At 55.0% G+C, this 25852-nt stretch overlaps 3 protein-coding genes across 3 annotated transcripts in view; 2 read left to right on the plus strand and 1 right to left on the minus strand.

Annotated features, from left to right (window-relative positions):
- HARS1 (histidyl-tRNA synthetase 1) overlaps nucleotides 1–2699 on the minus strand; it is a 5751-nt gene extending 3052 nt beyond the window's left edge. The window contains 8 exon segments of the mRNA XM_042836996.1: nucleotides 1–11; nucleotides 214–307; nucleotides 625–723; nucleotides 920–1027; nucleotides 1145–1270; nucleotides 2004–2099; nucleotides 2476–2595; nucleotides 2676–2699. The exon segment at nucleotides 1–11 is cut by the window's left edge and continues 5 nt beyond it. Of these exon segments, the coding sequence (XP_042692930.1) occupies nucleotides 1–11; nucleotides 214–307; nucleotides 625–723; nucleotides 920–1027; nucleotides 1145–1270; nucleotides 2004–2099; nucleotides 2476–2568 (627 nt within the window). The 5' untranslated portion in view covers nucleotides 2569–2595; nucleotides 2676–2699.
- Nucleotides 2700–2990: 291 nt separating this feature from the next.
- On the plus strand, nucleotides 2991–12668 carry ZMAT2 (zinc finger matrin-type 2). The gene is made up of 6 exons (XM_042836992.1): nucleotides 2991–3097; nucleotides 5777–5870; nucleotides 6435–6558; nucleotides 7864–7937; nucleotides 10229–10374; nucleotides 11857–12668. The coding sequence occupies exons 1-6, from the start codon at nucleotides 3080–3082 to the stop codon at nucleotides 11998–12000; spliced, it is 600 nt and encodes a 199-aa protein (XP_042692926.1). The 5' UTR covers nucleotides 2991–3079; the 3' UTR covers nucleotides 12001–12668.
- Nucleotides 12669–21342: 8674 nt separating this feature from the next.
- On the plus strand, nucleotides 21343–25478 carry LOC122170282 (protocadherin-10-like). Its single transcript, XM_042836989.1, has 4 exons — nucleotides 21343–23832; nucleotides 24786–24844; nucleotides 24941–25029; nucleotides 25219–25478. The coding sequence occupies exons 1-4, from the start codon at nucleotides 21343–21345 to the stop codon at nucleotides 25476–25478; spliced, it is 2898 nt and encodes a 965-aa protein (XP_042692923.1).
- Nucleotides 25479–25852: the final 374 nt, after the last annotated feature.

Below are 25852 nucleotides of genomic sequence, written 5' to 3' on the forward strand. Positions count from 1 at the left end.
GTCCAGGCCACCTGCAGGGACAAGTTGTGTCTCAGCTCAGCCAGCGCAGCAGCACCTGCAACGACCCAGGCTGCTGCGTGTGCTGCTTTGTGCCCCTCCATCCCTGCCCAGGACACTGGCCTTGGCCTGCCTGGCATGGAGGAGAGCAGCTGCACTCGTGGGCAGCGCAGCAGAGCAGGGGGGAGGGCAAGGGCTGGATCCCACCGTGCTCACCGTGAAGCTGGACGTACTCCCCGATGCGATCTGCAGCCTCAGGTGAGAGTCCCTTCTCTCCCACCATCTCGCTCCTCACTTCCTCCCACGGCATCTAAGGTGAATAAAGAGCATCTGTCACTGCAGAACATTCACATCAGACACAGTCTCCAGAGGCCCCTGTATCCAGCACATATGCTATAATGTAACATAATTGTCCGTGAGCAGTCCTTACTAATGATCTCTGTGTATCTCACACAGATTGTTAACTAAGATCAGAAAATGCCAGGTCTTAATTCTTGCCATTGCTATCAGCCCAGAATCTCTTTGTGTCCTTTACAATTAGTAATGGCTTAATTATTATGATAGTGCCCTGCACCTGACATCCAACCCGAGACTGGAAGTGACCTGCTGTAAGAACACAGTGCTTACCTTGTCCAGCTTGTCCAGAGTAGAGCACATAGTTGAAAGTTTGCTCTCTGGGATGCCACAAATGGCAAACATGCCATTCAAAATTCGTCTGTCATTAACCTGAGGGTTGGAGAAGCATGCTTAGCTCAGAAAAGATGTTCTACTGCAATTTCCTCCTGCCCTTGTGCAAGGAGTGCTAGAAGCACAGCTGTTGGGAGTCTGCTTGCGTCCTTTGACTGGTGTCTCAATCCCACAGCACACTAGAGCCAGGAAGTGAAGGCACAAACGTGTATAAGATACCTGGCTCTGGTCTCACCTTGATGAGAAAATCCCCAATCTGCAGCTCGCTCAGGATCTCATGCACTACCTTCAGGCACTCAGCATCAGGAATCATAGGGTCATACTGGCCGGCAATGTCAAAATCCTGAGGCACAAGAAAAGGCAGAGACTCTGGCACAGCTGGGCAGCTGCTGAAGCCTGGCTCTCAGCTGTTCACCCATGTACTCTCCCCCCTCCCCTGGCCCGGGACCACAACACTCACGCACTGGTAGAACTCCCTGTAGCGGCCCCTGGTCATGGCCGGGTTGTCCCGCCTGTACACCTTCGCGATGTGGTAGCGCTTGATGTTGGTGATTTTGTTCATTGCCAAGTAGCGAGCAAAGGGCACCTGGGGGAGTGAAGAGTTAAGGATGGGAATGAGGAAGATCCTCTGAGGCGCAGATCCTCTGAGGTGCACAAAGCTAAACCTCAATCTCCCCGTCTTCGTCTCACCTCCAGAGCAGGTACAAACAGTGGAAGCACAGCCTGGCTGAAGATGAGTACCACTATCGTGAGAACGCTGCGCTCCTGTAGCACAACTGCACTTCCTCCACAATCACAGCACATCAACACCTTGCCAACATAGAGTTCTACCAGTTCGTTTTGCTTTCCTAAGGTGTGACGCAAAGAAAACACAACATATAGTGTTTTTATAGGTTTTTAGGCATGTTGTGGAGATGGAGAAGGCCCAGGATGGATGCCTGCTTTCTACGTGCAGCAAACACTGTTGCTTTCTCAGAACTATAGGAAAGGTGGCATGGCCTGGACAGGAGGGCACAGAGCTGGGCACTGTAACAAGGAAGCAGTATGACCAGCGGTGTGGAGCACACTGGATGAGCACAGACTAGGGATGAGAGAGTAGCTTTGCTGCAGATACCAGACTGACTGGAAGGATGTTCACTAGTTCTAGTGGGAAGGAGCTTTTGGCCATCTTGATGGGAAAAAGTTAGGATCTGCAGACAGGTCAGGACATGGATGATCTACCTAACGTCTTTAAACTAGGCAGAGGAGGCTGTAATCTCAGTTTGTCTCTGCTCCTGCCACCAAAGCTGCATATTCTGTGTGCAGTAAAGGCAGGATACAGTCAGGTCGTAGCGCAGGGCCAGCAGCTCTCCTCCCTGATCCTGCAGCTCATAGATGAGCCTCGAGTTGTCTCCATACTTCTCCATCAGCATTTCCTAGAGAGAAATGAGGTGACTGTCAGAGGAGGCAAGGCACTGTCAGACACAAAGCTTGCAGTCCCCAGCACAGAGGACAAGCGGGGGAGTCAGCAACATTCGGTCAGTGAGCTCTGAGCAGCTGACCCCAACCCAAAGCTCAGCTGTGAGCCATCACTGAGGCAGGATGTTTTTCGGTCTGCGAGGCCGAGGTGAGAGCAGCATGGCCTCCCCATCCCCCTGGAGACTCCCAACCCCTTGTATAAAGGACAGGATACAGGGTGAGGTGCCCCGGAACAAGCACATAGGACAGAAGGGCACCCCATTCCCACTGGGGAACCCCGGTGGACACCCCTCACTTCCCAGCGCACCCCGAACCGCGGCCCCAAGTCCTCACCCGCAGCTCCAGCACGGGGGTGTCGATGGCGGCCGCCCCGTGCCGTTTGAAGCACGACACTACGGTGCGGAAGAGCCGCTCTCGGAGCGCCATCTGCACGGGGTGGTGGTCGCGGGTGCCCTGGGCGGGACGAAGAGCGGCCGCTGAGCGCCAGTACAGCCCCGAGAGCACCGCACGGCGCCGTGCCGTACCGCCCTTACCTTGGGCGTCTTCAGAACCGAACCATGCTCAGCACCGGTTGAACCCGCCGCCGCCGCCCGCACCTGCCGGCAGAGGAGCCCGAGCAGCAGCGGGCCAGGGGGCGCGCAGGGCCGGGGGAGCCGAAGCGGGCGCCGGGCGGCCGCGGCGACGGAGAGCGCCCGCAGCATGACCAAACTGGGACCATCGAGTTCCCACCACGGGGCGAGACCAGAGCACCGCTGGAGGCGGGGCGCTCCGGCCGGACAGCCAATGGCAGGCGGCTGAGACCGGAAATGGCGGCCCGTCGCGCCGCTCTAGGTTGAAGCGCGGCGTACTCGTTGGTGTTTGGGCGGCCCTGCTTTGCTTTACGACACGGATTCGCACGGCGCGACAGTTCCCGTTTCCTCGTCGCCTGCAGCTCAACATGGCGTCGGGCAGCGGGGTGAGTGCCGCCGGCCGGGCCGCGCTCCCTCCTTCTAAGAGGCCGCGGGCAGGGCCGCAGCGGGACCGGCCGCTCTGGAAGCGCGGAAGGCTCAGAGCCCCGGCGCAGCTGGGCCGGGCTCGGGGCCTGAGGGCGGGCCGCGTGTCAGAGCCGTTCGGAGGGGCCGCGGCGGGGCCCTTCGCCTCCGCCGCTCCGCGTGCGGCCGCGAGACGTTCGGGAACCCCGAGAGGTTGAAGGGGGGGTGAGACCAACCTCCATCTTCTCTTCTCGTGGCCCGGCCTGCCTCGCGAGCGCCCGTTCTTCTGCTGAAGGATCGGACCTGCTCGGCGGTGTGCTGGCAGCCCCTCCCCGCTGTCGCCTCCCGTCCCGCCTTGCTGCTTTCCAGCCCCTCCGGGCGGTGGATGAGGGCCTGTCCTGCCGTGTGCTGAAGCGTCTGCCTGCTGCCTCTCTGCTTTGTTCCTGTGTGGTGCGATTGCTGTGTGGGACTGTTGGTGGTGTGGCGGGGCAGCGAGGTCTTGCTGCCTTTGTGGACCTGCGGGATTTGATGTTGGCAATAGGCTGATTGAGGCAAACAGTGCTGGTGTGACCTGACTGGAGAGCCAGGCTGGTTCAAACAGGTCCTCTAATACCCAGAATGGGTCAGCACTGCAGGGCTGTGCTCTTCTGCTTCCTTGGTAAATCTTTTGTTTGTTTGAAGCCACTTGCTGAAAGGAAGCAATGTTGGCAGAGCAGATGGAGCAGAATGCTTGCAGAGGAATGAGGAGCTGATGTTTTGTTTTTAGCTGCTTGAGGTTATGACCCTGGGCAGAGACTTCCGTGCCCTTGCGTGGGCTTTGGCACCAATACTGGGTCAGTCATTTGCTGCCAGCATCCACAGCAAACACGAGGCTGTGGGGCAGTTTTGTTTTTTCGTCACTACTTACTTGGGAAATACTCTTAGGAAAAGAGGTTGGCATTGCAGCAATCCTTGCCTCCATCAGAACAATTAAGAAAAAAAGTTCTTTGGATAACTTCTATCCAAGATCTTGTCAGAGATCCCCAGCTCACAGCTGGGTTTGCTTTCTTTCGTTGCGCCGGCACTGGGGAGGTGGTAAAAGACCCATGAACAGCAATTTCCCTTTTATTACAACAGGAGAGTAGAGCAGCAAGCCAGTTGTCTCCTCCTGGGGCTCTGGGAGGCTATGATTTGTGATAATGTGCTGCTATGCAGGAGAATCTAGGTTCTGGAAAATACCCCAAAACATTAATTTGCACTCTGTGATATTTTCTTGTCTTTTGCTCAGGGTGGTTAATAAAACCTGTTATGACATGCTTAAAGTGCTTTAGAAGCTCTGGGAATAAATGAGAATTTTTCTATGCTTCCCTAAGGTACTTTCGTTCTTATCAGTAGTTGTTCACTCCATTTGAAGGATTGCCAGAGGAGAAACCATTAAATGACTGCTGCTGCTGCTGCTATAGCTTCAAATGGGATTTATTTTCTTTGGATTGTGATTGGGTTCTTGATTTGGCTGAGCAGAGAGGTGGTGGGTGGGTGTGGGTCCTCTTTTCCCGGAGGTGTTTTAAAATACATCCGTACTTTTTTCTTTTTAATATGAAACCGAGAGCCTCTCGCTGCCGTTCCGAGTGAGATGCAGCTTTCCAGCTGTATGGGAGAGATCTTCTCAGGAGGGCAGAGAAGTGTGTGAGCTGTGAGCTCTGACCGTTGCCAGGTGTGGTGGCTGTGGCCCTCGCTGCCTGCTGGGCAGTCGCTGGGGAGGTGCTGTGCTGTGCCAGGTTGGTGTGTAAATAGAAGGAAGCATTCTTGGCCAGTCGCTGCTGCCCTCAGCAGTGGTGTCTGTTCTTCTGGGTGTGGGGGATTTTTACCCTGGTCCTCTTATTAATCTGGTGCCAGCTTTACCCAAATTCTGCCTCTCTTCACACAGTTTACTCTGTCATTCCCAGTTTAAAGTGCTTCCAGGGGCTGATGGAGGGCCGGGCTGCCTTCAGGATGTTACTTCCCTTCCTTGATTGACTTAAATGGGGAGTTAAAGGAGTGGGGCAGCTTGCTGTGTGCTTCACAGTAACCTTTCTTAATATTTCCACGTCCCACTTTGACTTTTGGAGTGTTCAGAGATTTTTCTGTTCTGCTCCCATGCATGTCTCAGTTTAAAAAAAACTCAAACTGGTTCCTGTGCTTCAGTAGAAAATTCAGTGCTTTGGTTCCCATGACAGGTAAATGTATTGCTGATATCTTTGAGAGCAGGGAGCATCCTTCTGCTGTGCTTCTGCGTCTTCCTCGCCTGGTGTTTGTAACTGAGATGCAATCTTTGGAGGCAGTGTGTGCAATGTGCTCACGACTGCCTCGTGTTCATCAGGTGGTGCCTGTGCAGTTTTGGGTCTGACAGTTTCGGTGCCCGTTGTGCCTGTTTTTCAGAAGGAGGGGCTGGGTGATCATCTTGGGAACTACTGAAATAAATTCAGTACTTTGTTCAGTTCTAAGAAATCCTTCTACAAGTAGATATAGGATGCTCAGTGTTATCCTGTTACTCCCTGGATATGAAAACAAAGGGCATGGCAATGCAGTGCAGTGCCCCTGAGTCACTGCAGTGGGCTTACAGGGCAAACAGTTCCGTGCCTTTCCTTCCCCTTGGAGCTAATCAGACTGCAGGGTAATGCTAATGCACTTGGTTTCTTTCTCAGACTAAGAACTTGGACTTCCGCCGAAAGTGGGACAAGGATGAATATGAGAAACTTGCAGAGAAGCGGCTCACGGAGGAGAGAGAAAAGAAAGATGGTGAGTAGTGCAGTGTGCTGGCTGCAGGCGAGCTGTGCTCTTGGCAGTGAGTCACCCAAACCCTCTTGGGAGGGATGGAGCAGCTAGGAATGAAATCCCAAAGGGAAACAGAAGCAATTCAAGGCTGGTTTGCTCCAATCCTTTTTTTCCTTTGCTAGCCACTGATTTTTTTTTTTATTTTTTTTATTTTTCCCTGACAAAAATAATTACTGAAAATCTCTGTCTCTGTTGGCCTCTTCTTTGTGGAGGGAGAGGAATAATCAGCCCCTGGAAACAGGGAGACCTCAAGAGCGACCCAAGTCAGAGCTGGAGATGCTTCCCAGATCTGCCTGTTTCTTGTAACAGTCTTAATTTTCGCTTACCTAATGAGGTGGTGTCCTTTACTGACCTCAGAAGCAAGAACCAAGCAAACAACAAAGCGAACAAAAACTCAAGTGCAATTTCTGCACAAATCACATGGTTCCTGGGTTTCTGGCAGACTCCTTTGTCAAGGGCAGCATGAAATCCAGCAGGGCAAGCTTGACCTTTTCTCATAGATGCCTGAGACTTTTGCTTATGTTTTAGGCAAACCAGCCCAGCCTGTCAAAAGGGAACTTCTGCGGCACCGGGACTACAAGGTGGACCTGGAATCGAAGCTGGGGAAAACCATTGTCATTACCAAAACTACCCCTCAGTCAGAGATGGGAGGGTAAGTGCTGCCCTTTTTGTTGGAACCTGAGTTGTGTTGATAACGCTGGGGCCTGTGATAAAGCTGTGAGCCCTTACAGAGTGCTGGTATTTTCCCCCCGTGTTTGAGCCTGGTGAGATAGTGCTGCGCTGCACTGCACCTAAACTGTGTCTTCAGGATAACGTGTGGAACAGGCACAGCAAACTGAGCCACTTCCAGTCTTATGGCTTGAGATCAGTGTTGCTTTGCCCTCTTGTAGAAACAGCTGAGGTAGATCTCTGCTTCCCACCTGGGCTTTGTTAGTCAGGAGAGCTGCCTGCAATGAGGCATGAGGCACGGGGAGTGGGAGAATGAGAGATCCTGACAGCAGTTCTGAGGAGTGGCATCTGGTTGGTGTGTGTGTGGATCATAGAATCGTGGAATCATTTCAGTTGCAGGGGACCTTTAAAGGTTATTTTGTCCTACTCCCCTGCAAAAATAGGGACATGTTTGGCCAAAGGCTGAAAGGGTTCTTAGCTTACCCTAAGCCATCCAGATGCTGAAGAGCATGCATTAAATTGGTGCCTTTTGTAGAGTATGCCTGTTGGTGCCTCACTGTTGTAGCTTAGTAGTCAGTAGTGCCAGGGACAGCACCAGACAGGCCTGAACAGTTGCCAGGGATAGAAATGCCAGCTGTGCCAAAGCTGTTAAGATGGGTGGAAAGCAGGAAGCTGCTCCTGCGAGGTGACAGTGTGAGAAGACTTGCCTTGCAGGTGTGAGAGCCTACAGCAGGCTGCAGTGAGAATCCAAGGGGAATCTTGGGCTGTGTGGCATGTCCTGCTGTGGAGGAAGGCAGCTGAGCACTGGGGTGTTACAGAGACCATTCCACCTTGTTCTTTGCAACTGGAAGGGCAAGCAGCCATGGCCATCACTGTTATGATTCAGCCCTTTTTGGTTTATATCATCTCTTGGAGTGGCATCAACATCAGGGCTGGTAACTGCAGCGTTGCCTTAGGTTGCTCTGTCAGTCTGGGCTATGGCCTTGCATGTCTTTTCCCTGAGGTAACTCCCCTCTCAGCCTGGATAGAGTCGTGTCCAAAACAAAGGCCTGATCTTTCAGGGTATCTGAGATCAGATGATGCGGTTGCTGGGATTGTGCTTGTTTCAGTTGCTCCAATGAAGACTTTGGGTGTTGTGGCATTGGATTGGTTTGAATTCAGCGGTCTGAGTTAGACCTAGGAGGTCCAAATAACATGGAGATTTTGCATTTTAGGTCATTTCAAATAGTGAGGTCTGTCTCATGCTTTGGAGTTAATGTTGGTTTTTTTTCTCCCCCTCTCCTGCTAGGTATTACTGTAATGTCTGTGACTGCGTGGTGAAAGACTCCATTAACTTCTTGGATCACATCAATGGCAAAAAACGTAAGGACAATTGTTCTGCATTGTAGGACAACTCTGTAGGCTGTCCCCTTCATGCATCACCAGTTTCTGAGTGCTGAACATTTACACGTAGATCAAAATGTGCTTTGGTGATTGGGGTGTAGGCAGAGTTTACTCTTTAGAGCTGTGGAGATGTGGTCTTCATCTCATGGCAGCTTCTCCAGGCTGATGGGCCATTTGTGTGGAATAAACCCAGAAGAAATAGTGAGTCTGGTTAGATGGAATTATTTTTTCCACTCAGTGTCAGCACTGCACAAAGTTCAGAGTCAGCAAATCGTGATGTCTGCTCTGAGAATATGGAGAGAGATTTTTGTTTTTTAATAGCATTGAAACATAAATCAATTCTTAGAGAAGTGAAAAGTATGGACCTCTCACCAATCTGATTTCTTTCACTAGCCTATGCTTGGATCATAAGCTTCCTTTTTGTAGAATACGAGTGTGAAGCTCAGGTCCAGCTGGTCTCTGAGCTGCAGGGCACGAATCAGGATGCACAAGGGTGGAAGATGTGGTTTGCTCAAGTATGGCAGAATCAGAAGGTGGGAAAGGATGACCCCTGAGTTGCTGTGTGATGCAGCTGGTGTCGCTGTCCTGTGCAGCTGTCCAGATGTGATCACACAAAGGTAGGCTTTCCAGAGAGCACATATATATATATATATGTATACATATGGTAAAAGCCACACAGATTCATGCTTCTTCCCTGTTGTTGAGATCATGCAGTTAACTTAGCCAAAGAGAACTGGGAACTCTTTTTCTCTTGCCAGTTTCTCTGCTGTGTTTTACTTGAATAAGAGGATAGTGTGGAATGCAATCAAAACAGGACTTTATTGAACTGACCCACGTCGCAGAGGCAGCATTGCTTCTACTTGGCACATTCAGGGAGTGGGGAAAGTAAAGGAGCAACAGGACAAAATTACATGCTCTTGGCATGCTGTTCTGCTCCTAAAGGTGATTTTGAGTCTCTGTGTAAGTCACCAAATGACTCTTTTTCAAAAAGATGGTGATGTATGTGATGCAGACCCATCCAGCCTCTTGTACAAAGGAATACTCAGCTTCCCTTTCTTTAGTGGGAGGCTGCTCCTTGGGGTCAGAACATTTTAGAAATGGGGAGGCTTTAAAGAAGAGCTGAGGGTGAATTTTCTGCAGCTTGAGGCTGGAAATCCATTGCACTGAGGCCAGGTACTTTTATGGGAATGGGAGGATGACAAAGAAGCACTGTGATGATGAGAGGTCTGTAAGTCTGTCTGAGAGAATCTGTAAGCCTGTCTTTGTGCAAGGTCCCGAGATGAAGGCTTGAGCTCAGGTGGGAAGATGGCGTAGCTCTTTGTACAATGCGAGTGAGTTTGGGAGCAATGGGATCCACTGACTGAAAGCTGATTGTTCTACCAGCACTCGTGGTAGTTCATAGTGCACAGCTTGAGCTTTCTAGTGCTGCAGTGTTGGGACAGAGCTGTGCATGGCTGCTAATGTCAGCAGGCTGTTTGGATCCATCAGGAAGGTGGGCTGCAGACAAAGCTGGGGATGATTCTTTCCCACTGGGCTCATTCACCAGTGGGAACCTGCACTAAAAAGACACTGAATTAAAGGCCTGTCTTAATATTTCATTGCTTTGCTTCAGCTGGAAACATCCCATGTACTCAGGGTCTCTTATTGCGAGCTGCTTCCTTAGCTTCTCCCACAGCCAAAGGAAGCCAGCTTGCTGGTTTTATTCTGAACCATTGTTCAGTGCTCTGGTCCTTACTTCCCTGGTCCAAGATAAAACTTCCAGAAGTACCAGAACACCAGCACAGTCAGGAGCTCCCTAATATGGAACCTTAAAATAAAAGGTTGCATCTTCCTCCTTGGTATGAGCAATACAGGGATCGCTGTAGTCACTGACCTGTCTGGGTTCTGGCGCACCCCTAAATCCCACTTCATCTCTGCCGTGAGAAATCCCAGTGCACACAGCGTGAGCCAAAGGAAGGCAGGAAGTGTGTGCCTTTAGGGAGGAGGGGGAGAGGGCACTGCTGTGTCGAGCCTCCAGGCTGGATCTGAGTTACCTGGTGTGTCCTTAGGGGAGGATGGAGCTGGGAGGTGGCTGCCCTGGCAGCTGGGCACTGTGCAGTGCCGTGCTGATCTCTGTTGCACGGGAACATGAGGACAAAGCTGCTCCCTGTGCTCTGAGTGGCAGCGGGGTGCTGTGCTGAGATAGCTGGACTGGGAGCAAGGAGGGGTGCTGTGTGCAGACCTTGAGAGGCTAAGGATGTTGCTGAACATGGCTAGCTGTGTTCCTCCAGACCAGAGAAACCTGGGCATGTCCATGCGGGTGGAGCGCTCCACGCTGGACCAGGTGAAGAAGCGCTTTGAGGTGAACAAGAAGAAGATGGAGGAGAAGCAGAAGGACTATGATTTCGAGGAGAGGATGAAGGAACTCCGCGAGGAGGTGAGTGTGGGCAACAGCTGGCAAAGCAGAACCCCTGAGGAGAGCAGCCCTGGCTCCTTTTCCTGTTTAGCAGAGACCTTGTGCTCGATGGTGTGGGCTTCTTAGCTGCTGCTCTGAGGGGGTCTGTTTCCTTGCTGCTTCTTTTCTTAAAAATAATAGCTGTTGTGGTCCCTGGAAATCCTTTTTTCTTTATGCACAAGGCTCCTTACTTCTAATACTTGAAGTTTCTGCTAGGAGTACTGCAGCCCTGACAGTACATCTTCTTTGTGTCCCATTACTTGTATTTGCATTTACGTGCTGTGATAGACAGACCAGAATACTTGTCCCTGGCCTTTGTGAGGCGTGCCGTGGTTCTGGGGATTGCTGATTCCTTCTCCATGTGGCACACTGCTTTTGTGCGGCCTCCCCAAGTGAAGCAGGGCTTTGTGTGCTGTGGGATGTGTGTGGAAGCAATGAAAGGCATCAGATTCTCCTCAAACCTGGGCTTAAGTGCCAGTTCACTGAAATGAAGATCAAGTTTATTATCTGAGGAACAACTGACAGAGTTCTGACAGTTAAGGAGCTTCTCTGCATGCTTCCCCTTCATCAGCAGTCATGAAAACCAGACGTGCTGCATGTCTGAGTCTCCCTGCTGAAGCTCCCAGTTTTGCTTTGCAATGTGCAAGCCCTGATGTTTGGCACTTGTGCTCTGTCCTGAAGCAGGCCTTGGTGCTGCTGAGCCTGCTCGGTCTGGGGGAGGCAGGAGACAGTGCCTTAGCATGCAGTGGGTAGAAAAGCTGTTGCCAATCTATGCATGACAACAAAGAAATCATCAGCAGCAGCTTTTGGTGCTGTTTTCTCCAGGGCCTGGCTGTCTTCAATAGCTGCAGAGCGGTGGATGGTGATGGGAATGGCAGGATGAGTTGCTAAGCTGGGAGCTGGAGCCATACTTGTGTGTCGCCCAGCACCAGCCTGGCCCCATTCCAGGGCTTGTGATCCTTACAGAGCAAAGCACTTTGTTTAGTGCCCTGCAAGCTCTTCGATGCCAAAACCCCCAAAGCCACTCAGAGCTCAACTTCTGTTCCAGTGAGCAGCTGTCACTCTGCCACACTGACAGCCAGCAGGCAGTGGCATTCAACATCACGGCCCTCGTGTGATGAAAATGCCTTTTGCTTTATGAGCAGCCCCTTCTCACCTTCTCACTGTTGATGCCAGGTGAAACCTCTGTCATTTGCTTGGAAGTGAAAGCTGATGATTTCATGGTGCTTCGCTTTGGCTGCATCCTCTGTGTGCGACTTCCCTCTTGGGGTGGTCTGTAGGCAGTGGGAAACCTCCTGGGAGGCTGCAGGACAAGATTTCTGCTGGCTGTTTTATTTCTTCAGATGCAATTTGGGTTATGCTGGTAGGACTTGGATTTTGAGTTAACCGTGCAGTGCCCGGTGTCTTAAAGCTTACCTAGCTCAGGAAGGTCAGATTATTTTGCTGTGCTCTTCCTTGCTGCAGGAGGAAAAGGCCAAAGCCTACAAGAAGGAGAAGCAGAGAGAAAAGAAAAGGAGGGCAGAGGAAGATCTGACTTTTGAAGAGGATGACGAAATGGCAGCTGTGATGGGCTTCTCCGGTTTCGGCTCAACCAAAAAGAATCACTGAGAAGCTCTGGACTCTGTTCTTTGTTGAAGCAGATTGTTTTTACCCAGGGGACTCTGGATAATTCTTTTAAGACTTGACTGAGGACTCGTATGTAAATCTCCCAGTAGAAGTTGGCCAGAGGAGTTGAAAAGCAATTCCGTGCTCTACCTGTGCTGCAGAACAAACTCCACCTGCCTTTAGCTTCCCGTCTCCTCCTGTGTCCTAGATCTGGCTGCTCATCAGTGCTCTTCAGCCTTGTGTGTGCGGGGAACCGTTCTGCTGGGTGCAGTTTTGTGTCAATAAAGCGCAGCAGTTCTGTACAGATGGCATTGCTCAGAATTCTTTCAGTTGTCAGCTGCCCATCACTGTTCCGAGGCCGTGAGGTGCAGAGCAGCGCTCGGTCTCTTTTTGGATCACGAAATTGAAGGAATTGTGCCACGGTGAGCAGTGCTGCTCTGTACAGCCTGAACCTTTTGGCTTGTGCTAAGCAGAGCTGGGGGCTGCATGGAGTCCGGGTTACCGATGTATTCTATCTGTGAGGGGTACCTCCCTGGTTTTCTTTGTGTTTTGTGCCATAACTTTGATATCTTTAATCCAGGGGAGAAGCTCCTCCCCGGGGCTGATCTAGGATAGAGAACGTGAACAGCGTGTGCGATTTGCCCAGAATAAATGGATCGTTTTAATTGGCCCTTTGGTGGGAGTCTGAGTCCTTCTTTGTTTTGGGAGCCGATGCCTCCTGTGCTGCACAGAGCTGCTGCTGGCCTTCACGGGCAGAGGTGAAGGCAGAGTTGGCCTGTCCTCTCCCTTAGGGGTGCTTGCTCAGCTGCCAGCTTTCCCCTCTGCAGGCAGTTTTGGGGTTTTATGGTTCTTCAGATGCATGTGAGAAATCAGGAGGGGGAGGGAAGGATGGGCAGCACTGGGGACCTGCATTTCCATCAGACGCTTCAAGAGCAGACCAGGCTGCATTCTGGAATTTACCAGCTTTCATACATCAAGGGCCACTTTTACCCTGTCTACTGGCTTCCAGTGTCGTTTCACCTCTGCCCTCCCCTAAATCCTCTCTGTTTCTGCTTTTATTTACTTGTGTGACTCATTTCCATCTCCGGTTAGGATTTATGCTCTGCGGGGCTGGCTTTTCACAGCTCTGCCTTGCTCCCTTTCTCTCCTCTCTCTTTTATGTACACTGATGAGATCCCTGTTCTTGCCCTTCTCTGTACTTTTATGAAATTTCCGACCCGAGGAAGGCTGAAGTGTGTTTAGCCTGCTCTTTCTAATACATCTAGAACAAATCCTGTAATGCTCTGCTGCTGTTTTAATTCCTTAATCTTAGACTGCTGACAGCTTCATTGCCTCAGGTCTTTCCACTTCAATTCAGATTATAATCCCCGTTGAAGATGCTATTGAAATGATATATAGCCAGTCAGATACAACTGTCCTTGGAGATTTGACCCTTTTAACTTGGCCAATCCTCAGACTTCAGCAAACACTCCCTCAGCACTGGAGCTGGAAGGCAACTTTCATTCCAGCCACGTACCCAGCGCTGCTCAGACTGCAGCACGTGGCTCCTGCTGAATGGGAGAGAGGAGACGCTCGTGCCTTCGTGCCCTCTGGGGCAGCAAAGGGATGCTGCCACGGTTCTGTTTCACGCACATTAAAAGTTTAGGTTGTTTCAGACAAGATTTAGTAGCAGCCATTTTATCTCGGCCACCAGCTCTGCAGACGACCAGACCCTCACCGCAGCCTGAATTAAGATGATTGGACAAATGCTTTTGGGCCGAGCCGCGGTCCAACAGAGGACCTGGGGAAAGGATGCAGGCTGCTCTGCACCCTTTGGCTTTCCCAGTTTGTGACCTCGGTTTCCCCGTGGAGCACACAGCACACACTGGGGTGAGGGGCTCCTCCATGCCCTTCTCTCGTTTGCAGGTCTGATGGAGCCTTTCGGAGCCCACTGCCTGCAGCTCTCCATCACTCTGTGCCTCACATGGGAGATGGGGGAGGAAATCCCCCTGCGGCACAGCACGGTAGGAGAAGGCTTTTTTTTTTTTCCTTTTTTCCTTCTTTCAGATTCCATCCCTCAATTAAAGCCCTTTCCCTAAGCTCAAGCCTGGGGCGGTTTGCAGCCCTTGGACCAAACCCCCTCGTGGCACTGAGGGAGAGCAGCTGCTGGTCCCTGTGCCCAGGCTGCTGTCCCTGTCCCGGGGGGAGCACAGCTCTGCCTGCACGCGTGCTGGGAGCAGTGGTGTGTGCAGCCACAGATACAAGCTGCTGCCGGATTCCCAGCAGCGGGAGCTGCCTCTAGCCAAGGATGAAAAGCTGGTTTCATGGGAGGAAATAATATTTAGAGAAGAGACAGATAGCATTCCCTGCACACTTTGCGTTAACTCTTTGCTCCCACTGCCGCCTGGTGCTGCTATGGAGTCTGAATCCATTGCTCTGCCCCCGGCACTCGAGCAGCATTGTTCTTGGCTCTTTGCTAGCACTCTCACCTCATGCTGGATGGTGCTGGATTTGCCTTTGCAGACGTTGGGGTTTCATCAGGAGGAAGTGGGTCTCAGCTTGGCCGCTCTCCCCCCCTCTTCCTGCCACCAGCAAATGGTGCCCAGCTGCTCTGTGCCCTCTGCCTCCTACTTTGCTGTCACCTCACCTGCAGCCCACTTTGTGCAGCCTTTGCAGGGGCTGGAAAAGGCCCAGCTGGGAGCTGGTAGGGGAAGAAGGGACGTTTGTGTTGGGTTCAGCACCTCATGGAGGGTGCAAGGCCCCTGGCTGGGGTGGTTGCTCATAGTGTGCGGGATGCCACCATGCACCTCAGCCCAGGCAGGCAGGGGGATGCTGGCAGCCTCATCCTGCCCATTGCTGCTCCATCCCATTAAACATTGATGGCAGTGTTTGGAGAAGCACTCAGGCGGCACGGCAGACCCCAGAGAAAACAGAACTCCGTTTTATTCTCACATCTCCTCTTCCAGCCCTCTTCCTCCCTGATCTCATACTAGGGGGTGGGGATTGAAGCCCTCTGTGGAGGCTGAGCACCACACACGATGTGGGGCTGCCTTCCCCATTCCTTCCTTCAGAGAAAAGTGGGAGGCTGCTGTGCACCCCAGTGCTGGAGGTACCCAAGGCCGAGCTGGATGGGGCCTGGCAGCTGAACCTTGTGGGGCCCCGCAGCCCATGGCAGGGGTTGGAACTGAATGACCTTTGAGATCCCTTCCCAACCAATCATTCTGTGATAAGGAGGCAGCCCCTGTGGCTCTCCCATGCCACCAAATCTACTGAAGCTGTGTGTGGCTGGAGGGCTCCATGGGTTCGTGAGCATGAGGGGGTGTTTCTTCATTGCAAGCAAAGCAAAAACCATCATCAGCTGGAGAGCAAACAGCCCCAGGCTGCAGAGGGGAAAAGATGGGGAGGAGTGGAGCAGCACCAGCCACAGGGCTGCTCTGGGGCAGCTGTGCTCCCAGGGCAGATTTCAGCTGGCAGCAGAGTCCAACCAAACCACCCTTGGGGCTCCTTGCAGGGCAGGAACTGGTCCCTGGCTGCCCACAGCACTGCCATCCGCTGGGCAGCATGGAGCCCAGCAACACAGCCGTGCCTTTGTTCCTCCTCTTTCTTTTCTACCTCCAGATTTTTCCCCTGCTTCCAGCCTGCTGTGTGTGCATCACCCCCTCCCTGCCCACAGCTCCTGCCTGATTTTCTTTCCCCTCTCCAAATATGTCCTCCTCACCCTTCTCCTCCCGTGCTGCTCCCCGCACCAGCACTGCCTCCCAGACTCCCCCACCGTCGCTCCCTGCTTCCCCACCTGCCCTCCTCTCACTCTCTGTCTCCCCTTCTCTGACAGTTTGGGGGGAATCTGTCTGTGTCAACGCACGAATTCCATTATTTATTGGCTGAGCGAGGCGAGGTCCTACACTCGTCTGTAATTGTCTGCAGATCAAAGCTCCTGCTGATGGCAGCTTCGCCTTCCCGCAGCAGAACACCACCCCCAGCCTCCCGGGGGGGTCGGACTCGTGCGTGTCGGCACCCTGGGCGACTGATCTCCCCGACAGAGAGGAAAGAAGTAGGACTGGGGGGGGGGGGGGGGCGGTTTAAACCCCCGGGGATCAGTGGGGGATGCTGGGGGCATCCCAGCGACTCCTGGGGGCGTTGGGGGCAGGTAGGGGTGGTCCCCTGACCTGAGAGTGAGGACATGAAAGAAAGTGAGGGGGGGACTGGGAAGCTGGAAAAATTCCCACAGCTGTTCAGAGCTGGAAAAACTGGAATTTGCTCTCCAGAGATGAATCCCCTGAGGTCCGTGGTGGCTCTACAGAAGCAGATGGCTACAAAAGAAATGGGGATGGAGGAGAACGTGCCTTTTTATTTTTTTTCCTGCCTTTCCTTCCTGAAACAGCCAACCTAGCCCAGAGACAGGGGGCTTTGAAGTGAAATGCAGACACGTGTTTGTTGCTCGGCTGTAGATGCAAGGAGGTGCGTGGGGAGTGGGCAAGGACACGTTGAACCCAACTCCTGCAAGGAGAGGGAAGGTTTCCGGTTCTAGGCCCAGGATCAGGGTGCTCCAACAAGGGAAGCTGCTGGAGTTATGTTAGAGTTATGACCCGTAGTCCTTTGGGAGCTGGCAGCATGCATCCTTGTGGCTGCAGGACCATAAGAAAGAGCAGGGCAAATTTCTCGTAGCATCACTCACAGAGATGGAGGGGACAGCTGTCGTGGTTCCTGTGCTGGAGGATGTGAAGTCACTCTGAAGCTCTCTCCCCAGAAACAATCTCCCCACTCTGGGGAACCTGGGCCTGATGAACACAAATCTGTTTGTCTGGGAACTGCTGAATCACGGCCTGAACCTCTGATCACCTGAGGCGAACACTGAGCCAGGGAGCACAGTGAAGGCAATTCACCTGTGCTGCTGGAAGGGGTGGAGCCTGGCTGCACCTCTCCTAGAGCCATTAAGAGCTGACTGCCAGTGGGGAAGGATCTCTGCTGGAGATCTCTCCTTTTGGAGTTCTGCAGTGAGCCCAGCACACAGGTAAGCATTCTATCTATTCTCTTTTGTTGTTATAACCGGCTTAGCCAAACTCTCTGGTTTATTTTGTAATTATAGCATCTTCGTATTCATTGATTATACGCTGTTCTACGTGGATCTGAGGACACCACTGGCAGTTCAGACAGTCTGACCCCCTCTCACCCATCAACACATGGAGATGTATGCCCCACGGGGGTCTGTGTGCCTGCAGCTGTCCTTTTAGCCCTGGCAGTTCTTCCTTGTGAAACCTCTCTGGCTCTGCAGTCAGCCCTCCTCCTCCTTTCTGCACAATTGAGGCAGCCTTACTTCAGCTTCCCCTTGCAAGTTCTTGTTCCAAGTCTTATATCAGTTGTGTTGTTTGTTGGTTGGTTTCATCTTCTGCTGGAACCTGGGATGCAGGCACTGTGTGCAGCATTCCAGGAACCCACTGCCTGATAGAGGGGGGCATCATCTCTCCTCCAAACATCTTACCACTGCCCAGCATCTCATCCCCACTCACTGAGCCCCCCCTTCCTAGAGCCCCAGGAGAGGTAATCTTCTCCCAGGGTATTCTCAGGGAAAACTCCCAGAGGATGGTTAGGAGAGGACAAGTCCCAGGCCACAGGGTAACGGAGACCCAGCTCTTCTCCTTCTGCTTGGGATCAGAGCTAATTCCAGAGGAAGAAGGCAGCAGCTGTGGAGCAATCTCTGTGTGCAGTTTTGGGACTGCAAGAACGTCTCCCCCTCTGAAATGGGAACGGAGACAATGGCTTTGTGAGTTGCGTCCTGTAGGGAGGACGCAAGAAAGCATTACTGACGTACCCTGGCCATCAGTGCCCCTCGCCTTGGTGGCCACTTCACCTCTGATTGGAGTGGACAGCACAAATCCCAGAGCAGCTTTGGTCACTGCAGACATCTGGAGGTCTGTGGTCCCAGCCCCGCTCAGAGCAGGGCTGGTAGATCTGCTCTATCAGAGCCTCATCAAGGATGGTGATTCCTAGCCCTGCCAGGTCCCTACGACAGAGTTTTACCACTCTCACAGTGAAGCTCTTTTCCCAGATCTGACAGAAATTTCCACTGTCCAGTCTGTGCCCACAGCTTCTCATCCTGTCTCTGTGCACCTCTGAAGGGAGACAGGCTCCATCTTTCCTTTAGAGAAATAAAGAGGGCAGTTAGATCCCGCTCTGTGCCCTTTTCTCCAGGCTGATGCATCTTCAGCCTCTCCTCAGGGCGCTGTCTATCTCACCATCACTTGCTCCATTTTATCAATGTCTCTCTCATACTGGAGATGCCAGCACAGTTGTAGCACAGCTTGATATATGTTTAATGCTTCTCATCCCGGCACTCAAGGGCAGGCAGGGTGCCCCACCAGCACTGATAGCACACTACTTGAGATGGCCACCATCACCTTCAGGGCACTGCTTTCTCCTCCCAAGGGTTGGCAAGAGCAGAAGCTTCAGCAGGGAAGGATCCTGGTGGCTCCCAGTAGTCAAGCCTCAGGTGTCTGACCCTGTGCTGCTCATCAGCTGTAGGCCAGTGAGCAGCGGCTCATTCCCAGCTTCCACCAGGAGCCCTCGCTGTGCTTTTCCTCACGGGCAATGCAAACTATAGCTGCTCTAGCTTCCAGCAAGAAGGGAGCAACAAACCCATACGCATGGCTAGGCACACGGGTGCCTTGGGGAGCTGGGGGGAGGGGATTCGAAGTCTGACAGGGACCGATTTGCCTTCAGACCCTTCTTCTGCCCCAGAAAGTGGTGGGCAGGGACATGGAGTAGCAGTGAGGCTTGGTGCTGGCTGGCAGTGGGGTGCTTCCCCCCCTGCTTTGCTGCCCGCGTGGCTTTTCTGAAGCAGCTCAACCTGCAGCATCTCCTGCTGCATCCCGTCCCGATCTGCCAGCCTCCCTGCCAAGGCACATCAGTGCTGACCCGCGGCAGCCGGCCACCCGCTGCTGTGCCAAGGCGTCTCGCAGCAAGCCAAGCCCCCCTTCTTGTGGCTTCCAGCGCCTTCCCAAGAGAGCTTCTAGCTGTGCTCTGGCTCCTTACCCCATGAGAACCAGGGCTGAATGCTCCCCTGAATGAAAGGGAGAATATAAAATCTGTGGGATGTGAGCTGGGTGTTGGGGGGGGTGTTGGACTGTCCCCATGCCATCTACCCCTTTCCGCTGCCCAGTGCCATGACCCCTCCCCCCTCCCAAATGGTCTCTCTCGAATCATCCCTCTGCAGCACCCACGGTCATCCCATAGCCTGTGACATTTTCCCCAGGAAAGGGATCTTGAGGACAACCCGTGTCCTCCACCCCGCAGCCTCCCCTTTTGGCTTTGGTCCACTGGAGTCCTGGACATGGGGAAGAGAAGAATCTGGAGGGACTGCAAGCAGTGAGAGTTTCTATGGTTGGTAAAGCACAAACATTGGGGTGGGTTGGTGCAGTGGAAGGACACCGAAGGAGGACTGAGGGGGGGAGGAAGGGGACAGGGTTTGGGAAGGTGGGGAAGAGGGGCTAATGGGGCTGTCCCATTACCTTCCTTAGGGGGGGAAAAAAAAGAAAAAAACAAAACGAGAAGAGGGGTAGATTCTTCCCTGCCTCCCCGAAAAGGGAAAAATGATGAGCTGCACTGGGGGACATCGCGCAGCAGAGCTGGAGAAGCACAAACAGGACCGAGCCGAGGGGGGCGGGGGGAGGATTCCTCCCGGAGCACATCGCTCCGAGGGGAGGAGAATGAATATTTAAATCTGAATTAAACAAAAGGGTGAAAACAGCTCCGAGGATTTCCCGGAACGCACTTGGTTGGAAACGGGAGTGGGAAAACGAGACCCTCACGAATCCCCCCCGCCCAATGCCTCTCCGTCCTGAGCGTTCCTCCGAGCTCTCTGGAGCGTCCCTCCCCCGTTCGTCTTAGCTTCGGTAGCGCTGGGGGAGACACAGATCAGCGATTTGGGGGGCGTACGGGAAGGGGGAGGGGATGGGAGGAAGAACACGGCCGATCAGGGACGAGGGGACAGATCAGGGGTTGTGGGGTCACAGCAGGGATAAGGAGGATGAAATGGGGAGGGATGGCCCTGGCTCGGAAGATGGTGCAGAAAACGTGCCGGCAGCGATCGGCGCTTAGGATACAGCTTGGGCTTCACTTACCAGGAGTCGTCCCGATCCCACCGCTCCCTCTTGGGTCCGAGCCCACGCGTGACCCGGCTCCGGCTCTTATCACCCGTCCGCCCCACGCTGCCACCCTGCCGCCAGCCCACCCTTCCCCGCTGCCTTCCCCTGCAGCCACACGAGTGCCGCGTCCCGCGTGGATCGCGCTGCGCTCTCGGGGTCCGTCTCCCCCCTCCCCGTCCCACGACGCCCCCAGCCCCGCTGCCTGAGGGATCGCTCCGCGCACCGCCTCCTACGCGGGACTCCCCGGGGCCGGCAATTCCCTTCCGCGGGAGCCCGCCGGGAACCGGGAGGCAGAGACAAAGGCGGTAAAATATCCGTGCTCAGCTCAAGCCGCTCCGAGCCCCGCCGATCCCTTAACTAGATCGTTAGGGGATTACCCGGGACCTCTGCACCGGGGGCGGCTGTCCGCGCCGTCCCACTAACGGGAGTCTGCGGAGCTACGGGAGAGAGAGCGCAGCGAGGATCGTCCTCTGGGTCCGGTACCGGGCGGGGCGGGGGTCGTCCTCCGGGAACCGGGGCTCTGTCCGTGCCCTTCTCCCGCTTCGGGGCCGGAGGAAAGTTTGTGCCCGTGTCCCCGCCGCGGGGAGAGCCCGGAGCTCTGATCGCGGTGGGATCGCGGACGGGGATCGGAGAGGGCTGCGTATCTGTACCGACGGGTTGCGGGTAGAGGGGGGTGTCGGGGGCGGAGGCAGGCGGGGGCCGGGGGGGTCTCTCAGTGCCTCTGTGCCGATGGGCTCAGCTTTATCCGAGGCTGTAATCCCCCTGCTCCGGTAATTAAAAACTACGCATTACAAGGAAAACGGTGTGCGGGGAAATGTAATCAAGTCTGGAGGGGCTTAACCATCTGCTAAAGGTTAGGACCGGCACGGCGGGGGACGCAGCCGGGGGATTTGGCAGCCGCTGCGATCCGCGCTCCTCTTAATCTTACCAAGGGGACTGGCGCCGCAGCTGCGGGGTAACACCGGCACCCCTGGCCGGGGCAGCGGTCGGGCTCACCGGGGCTCCACTCGCTTTTAGCGCGGCTTCGCCTTCACCTCTGGGTTCAGTCCCATCCTCTGATTGAGAGGGACTCCGGCGAGGAAGGGGTTAAGAGGAGACCGCGGCGGGGGCCGGTACAGCGCGGTCGGAGCCGAGAACGGCCCTCCCCGCCGACCCCGGCAGACCGGAATCCCTCGGAAGAGCGAGGACGGGCACGGCGGGTGGGCTCCAGAGGGGCTGCGGGGCCATGGGGACCGGGGCAAGTTGCGGGAGGGGGCAGCTTTCCCTTCCCTCCTTCCTCCTCCTCCTCCTCCTCCTCCTCCTCTCCCTCCTGGCCGCGCCGCACTCCACGGGTGGGCAGCTGCGCTATGCCGTGCCCGAGGAGCTGGAGCACGGAGCCTTCGTGGCCAACCTCGGCGAGGACCTGGGGCTGGACGCGTCCACGCTGTCGGCGCGGCGGTTCCGCATTGTGGCCGGGGCCGGGGCGAGGCAGCATCTGGAGGTGAACCTGGAGAACGGGATCCTCTTTGTGAACGAGCGGATCGACCGGGAGGAGGTGTGCGAAACAGGGGCCACCTGCCTGCTCCACCTGCAGCTGCTCGTCGAGAGCCCCCTGGAGCTGTACCGTGTGGAGGTGGAGGTGCTGGACATCAACGACCACGCTCCCACCTTCCCCTGGCAGGAATACGTGCTCGAGGTGGCTGAGTCCGCCATGCTGGGTGCCCGCTTCCCGCTCGAGAGCGCCCAGGATCCCGACGTGGGCACCAACTCGGTGCACACCTACCAGCTCAGCCCCAATGGCTTCTTCTCGCTCGAGGTGCAGACACGCAGCGACGCCAGCAAGTTTGCAGAGCTGGTGCTGGAGCGCGCCCTAGACCGTGAGCAGCAACGCACGCACCGGCTGCTGCTCACCGCGCTCGATGGTGGCATCCCCAGGCGCTCGGGCACAGCCCACGTCCTCGTCACCGTGCTGGACGCCAACGACAATATCCCCGCCTTTGACCAACCCTCGTACGGAGTGAGCCTGCCTGAGGATGCCCCCGCCGGCACCTTGGTCATCCAGCTGAACGCCACCGACCTGGACGAGGGCCCCAACGGGGAGATTGAGTACTCCTTCAGTGGGCATGCACCACCAAGTGTCCGAGAGCTCTTCCGCGTGGAGCCCCGCAGTGGGCAGGTACTGCTGAAGGGCCCTCTGGACTACGAGCGTGCCAGCCTGCACGAACTCTACGTGCAAGCCAAGGACCGTGGGCCCTCGGCGGTGGCTGTGCACTGCCGGGTGCTTGTGCACCTCCTCGATGTGAACGACAACGCGCCCGAGGTGACCCTCACCTCAGTTTCCACGCCGGTGCAGGAAGATGCCCCACCAGGCACCGTCATTGCAGTCATCAGTGTTTTGGACCGGGACTCCGGAGACAACGGCCGTGTGAGCTGTGAGCTGAGCCCCAGTGTGCCCTTTGAGCTCCGCTCCTCCTTCCGCAATTACTACACACTGGTTACCACGGAGCCGCTGGACCGGGAGGCGGTGTCCGAGTACAACATCAGCATCACGGCCCGGGACATGGGATCCCCAGCCCTGCTGACCCGCAGCACCCTCACCGTGCCGGTGTCCGATGTGAATGACAACGCCCCGCACTTCCTGCAGCCCTCCTACAGCGTCTACGTGATGGAGAACAACGCGCCAGGGGCCTCCATCTGTTCCGTCAGCGCTCTGGATCCCGACTGCCAGCAGAACGCCTACTTGTCCTACTCCATCACTGACGGGCACATCCATGGCATGCCCGTGGGCACCTACGTGTCCATCAACTCAGACAGCGGGCACATGTATGCCCTACGCTCCCTTGATTATGAGCAGATCCGCAGCTTCCAGATCCAGGTGCAAGCGCAGGATGCGGGCTTCCCCCCGCTCAGTGCCAATGTCACCGTGCACATCTTCGTGTTGGACCAGAATGACAACGCTCCCGTCATCGTGTCCCCCATGCCGCGCAATGGCTCTGTGGCCACTGAGCTGGTGCCACGCTCCGCCGGGCCTGGCTACCTGGTGGGCACAGTGTCAGCAGTGGATGCAGATGCAGGGCTGAACTCCCGCCTGTCATACCAGCTGCTCCAGGCCACCGACTTCACATTGTTCAGCCTGGCACCAGACACTGGTGAACTGCGCACCCTCCGCTCCTTCCTGGAGCAGGATGCGGCCCGGCAGCGCCTGGTGGTGCAGGTGAGGGATGGAGGGCAGCCATCGCTCTCAGCCACTGTGTCCCTCCTGCTTTCTGTGGTGGAGACAATGCCACAGACTCTCTCTGACTTCAGCAACTTCAGCCTCCCCCCGGAAGCCTCCTCCTCCTCTCCACTTACCCTCTACCTCCTGGTGTCCCTGGGCTCCATCTCCTTCACCTTCCTGCTGGCCATCCTCATCCTCACAGCCATCCGGTGCCGTGGCATGCGATACCCCTGGCAGGGTGATGGCTGCTGCTGCTGCCCCCGGCCCAGGCGCTCTCCTGAGGGTCTCAAGACATCCAACCTGGCAGCACAGCCTGGTGCCAGCACGGCCACCCACCTCGATGTGCCTGATGGTGGTCCCCCAGGCTACTGCTACAAGCTGTGCCTCGGGCCAGAGTCTGCCCAGAGCGACTTCATGTTCCTCAAGCCCTGCAGCCTGCCCCGCAACAACGAGAAAGGTCCTGGGAATCTGCCTGGGAAGCGGACCCGGCCAGGGCAGCCCCTCCAAGGCCCCAAGCAGGTGAGGTGGGCACAGGGCTGGCACTGCACTCCTCTGTGTCCCCTACCCCTAGGGGTCTCAGCCCACAGGAGGAATCAGGCACAGGTCCTCACGGAGGATAGAGTCAGGTGGTGGGGATGCTCCACCGAGATTCCCCATGGGGAAAAGCAGGAGTGAGATGGAGTCCATTGCCCACCACCGTCTGTGAGCATTAGAGGCTATGGAGCTGCTTCAGTGCCTGGGATGAGGGGGGGTGAGGGACCATCTCCACACCAGGACACCTCTGTGCTCCTCCATGCCAGAGGATGCAGCGGGGAGTAGGACCCACTCATGTCCTCGTCCAGGCACTACAGCCATGGGCCTTGTTGCTGGGGAGGAAGTGGAGGTCTCAGGGTGGGATTTTGATGTCAGCATTTGTTAGGTATTGAAATCGGGGATGCCTCATTTTCCCAGTGAGAGACTCTGTCCAAAACACGATTACAAAGCTGGAGAGTGATGAAGAATCTAATCCACTTACTTCAGACTTCTAATGAAGCAGCCCTGCAAGGAGAGCGCAGGACTCGCTGCCAGCAGGCTCTCCCTCTGCATCTCCTTGCATCGCTGGCTTTGCCTGTTGTGTTAATGGGATATTGCACCCCAGATCATTGAGCCCATTCTTCACCCTCACTCCAGGTGCTGGAGACCTGGGTGAAGTCATCATCACATCTGCATAAAAGGGTTTTTAGAATTAAAATCTGCTCTCTCTCCCCAGAGCAGAGCTTAGCAATGGAACTCCCACACAGGTGGTGAGCGAGTCTGCCTCTGTGACAACCCGGTGCCCTGAGAGGGAGTCCCAGAAGGGAGGGGGATGGATTAGCTCTGCCTCAGTTTCCCTGTCTGTAAAATTGGAGCTTCCCACAGGAAGAGAGGATGGAGGAGTTGGGGCCTTGCTGGTTACTGAAGGCTAACAGACATTCCCTACTCTGTGTTTCCAGATAAAGCAGCCCAACACAGACTGGCTGCCCCCCAGTGTGCAACGGCCTGCACTGAAGAGGTACGGGACCTGTGGGCACAGGTGGAGGGGCTGTGGGGATGGGGAGGCTCCCGCTGATGCAGCACTGGATTGGTCTCTTTGGTCTCTTCCCTTTAGCTCCCAGAGCCTGGAGGATGTGGGGGAAATCCGCAAAGCCCTGCAGAAGGAGCACGAGAGGCTGTGCACGCTGGTGACCCCGGTCTCTGGTCAGTATGGGGGTGCTGGGGTGGGAGACCAGAACCAGATGATGTCCCTGGTGTGACACAGCCCTGCCCAGGGCCCTGGGGAGGAGGGAGGGTGGTGATACATGAGTGTTCTGGGACGTGGTTGTGACCGTCCCCCTGAAAAGGGGTGCTGACCCCAACAAGCCATCCTTACACCCATCTTTTCTCCAGAGTTTCAGAAGGCCTCAGCGGGCACTAACAGCATCTGGGCACCCCAGTATGGCCCCCTGTACCCTGGGCACGTCCCAGCCCCAGATTACCAGCACAACGTCTACATCCCTGGCACCCCAACTCTGCTTTCCAGTAAGGATGGCCCCCTGGTTCCAGGCCGGGAGAGCAAGAACAGCTTTTCCACCTTTGGCAAGAGGAAGAAAATGACGACGTACTACGATATGCCTGACAGTGTGGTTATCAACAACGACCTGAAATAGTGTCTGGTGCCGGGCCTGGATCACCCACATTACACTTTACTTCAGCTGCTGGGTCCATCTGCAGCACACAGCTCCATTCACGACTGCTCCAGAGTTTGTAGGGCTGCCTGCGGGTAGGGAAAGGAGTGAGAAGATGAGGCAGGATGGGAGTTGAGAGGGGAGCAGGCGTTTCTCCTCTCTCTTGCAGAGCTGTGTTGGCAGCAGGTGTTGCTGGGGGTCCAGGTGAGCAGATTTCAGCAAATCTGCCTTGAGTTTACCTATTGCCATGTCCTCTTTAGGAGCGATCCATCTCTGTAAATGTTGTCACTTTGTCTTGTCTGGCTGTGTGAATGTACTGTGCTGCATGCCTGTATTTCTGCTCCAGGAAGAAGGGA

This window comes from Centrocercus urophasianus, unplaced genomic scaffold (genome assembly GCF_019232065.1).
Source record: "Centrocercus urophasianus isolate 14NV4802_14NV808 unplaced genomic scaffold, USGS_Curo_1.0 seq_656, whole genome shotgun sequence".
NCBI lineage: Eukaryota > Metazoa > Chordata > Aves > Galliformes > Phasianidae > Centrocercus > Centrocercus urophasianus.

Coding starts and splice junctions, on each gene's coding strand:
- ZMAT2 (XM_042836992.1), top strand. Junction 5,871..6,434: donor GGAGAGAGAAAAGAAAGATG/GTGAGTAGTGCA, acceptor CTTATGTTTTAG/GCAAACCAGCCCAGCCTGTC. Junction 6,559..7,863: donor CCTCAGTCAGAGATGGGAGG/GTAAGTGCTGCC, acceptor CTCTCCTGCTAG/GTATTACTGTAATGTCTGTG.
- LOC122170282 (XM_042836989.1), top strand. CDS start 21,343: ATGGGGACCGGGGCAAGTTGCGGGAGGGGGCAGCTTTCCCTTCCCTCC. Junction 24,845..24,940: donor CAACGGCCTGCACTGAAGAG/GTACGGGACCTG, acceptor TCTTCCCTTTAG/CTCCCAGAGCCTGGAGGATG. Junction 25,030..25,218: donor GCTGGTGACCCCGGTCTCTG/GTCAGTATGGGG, acceptor TCTTTTCTCCAG/AGTTTCAGAAGGCCTCAGCG.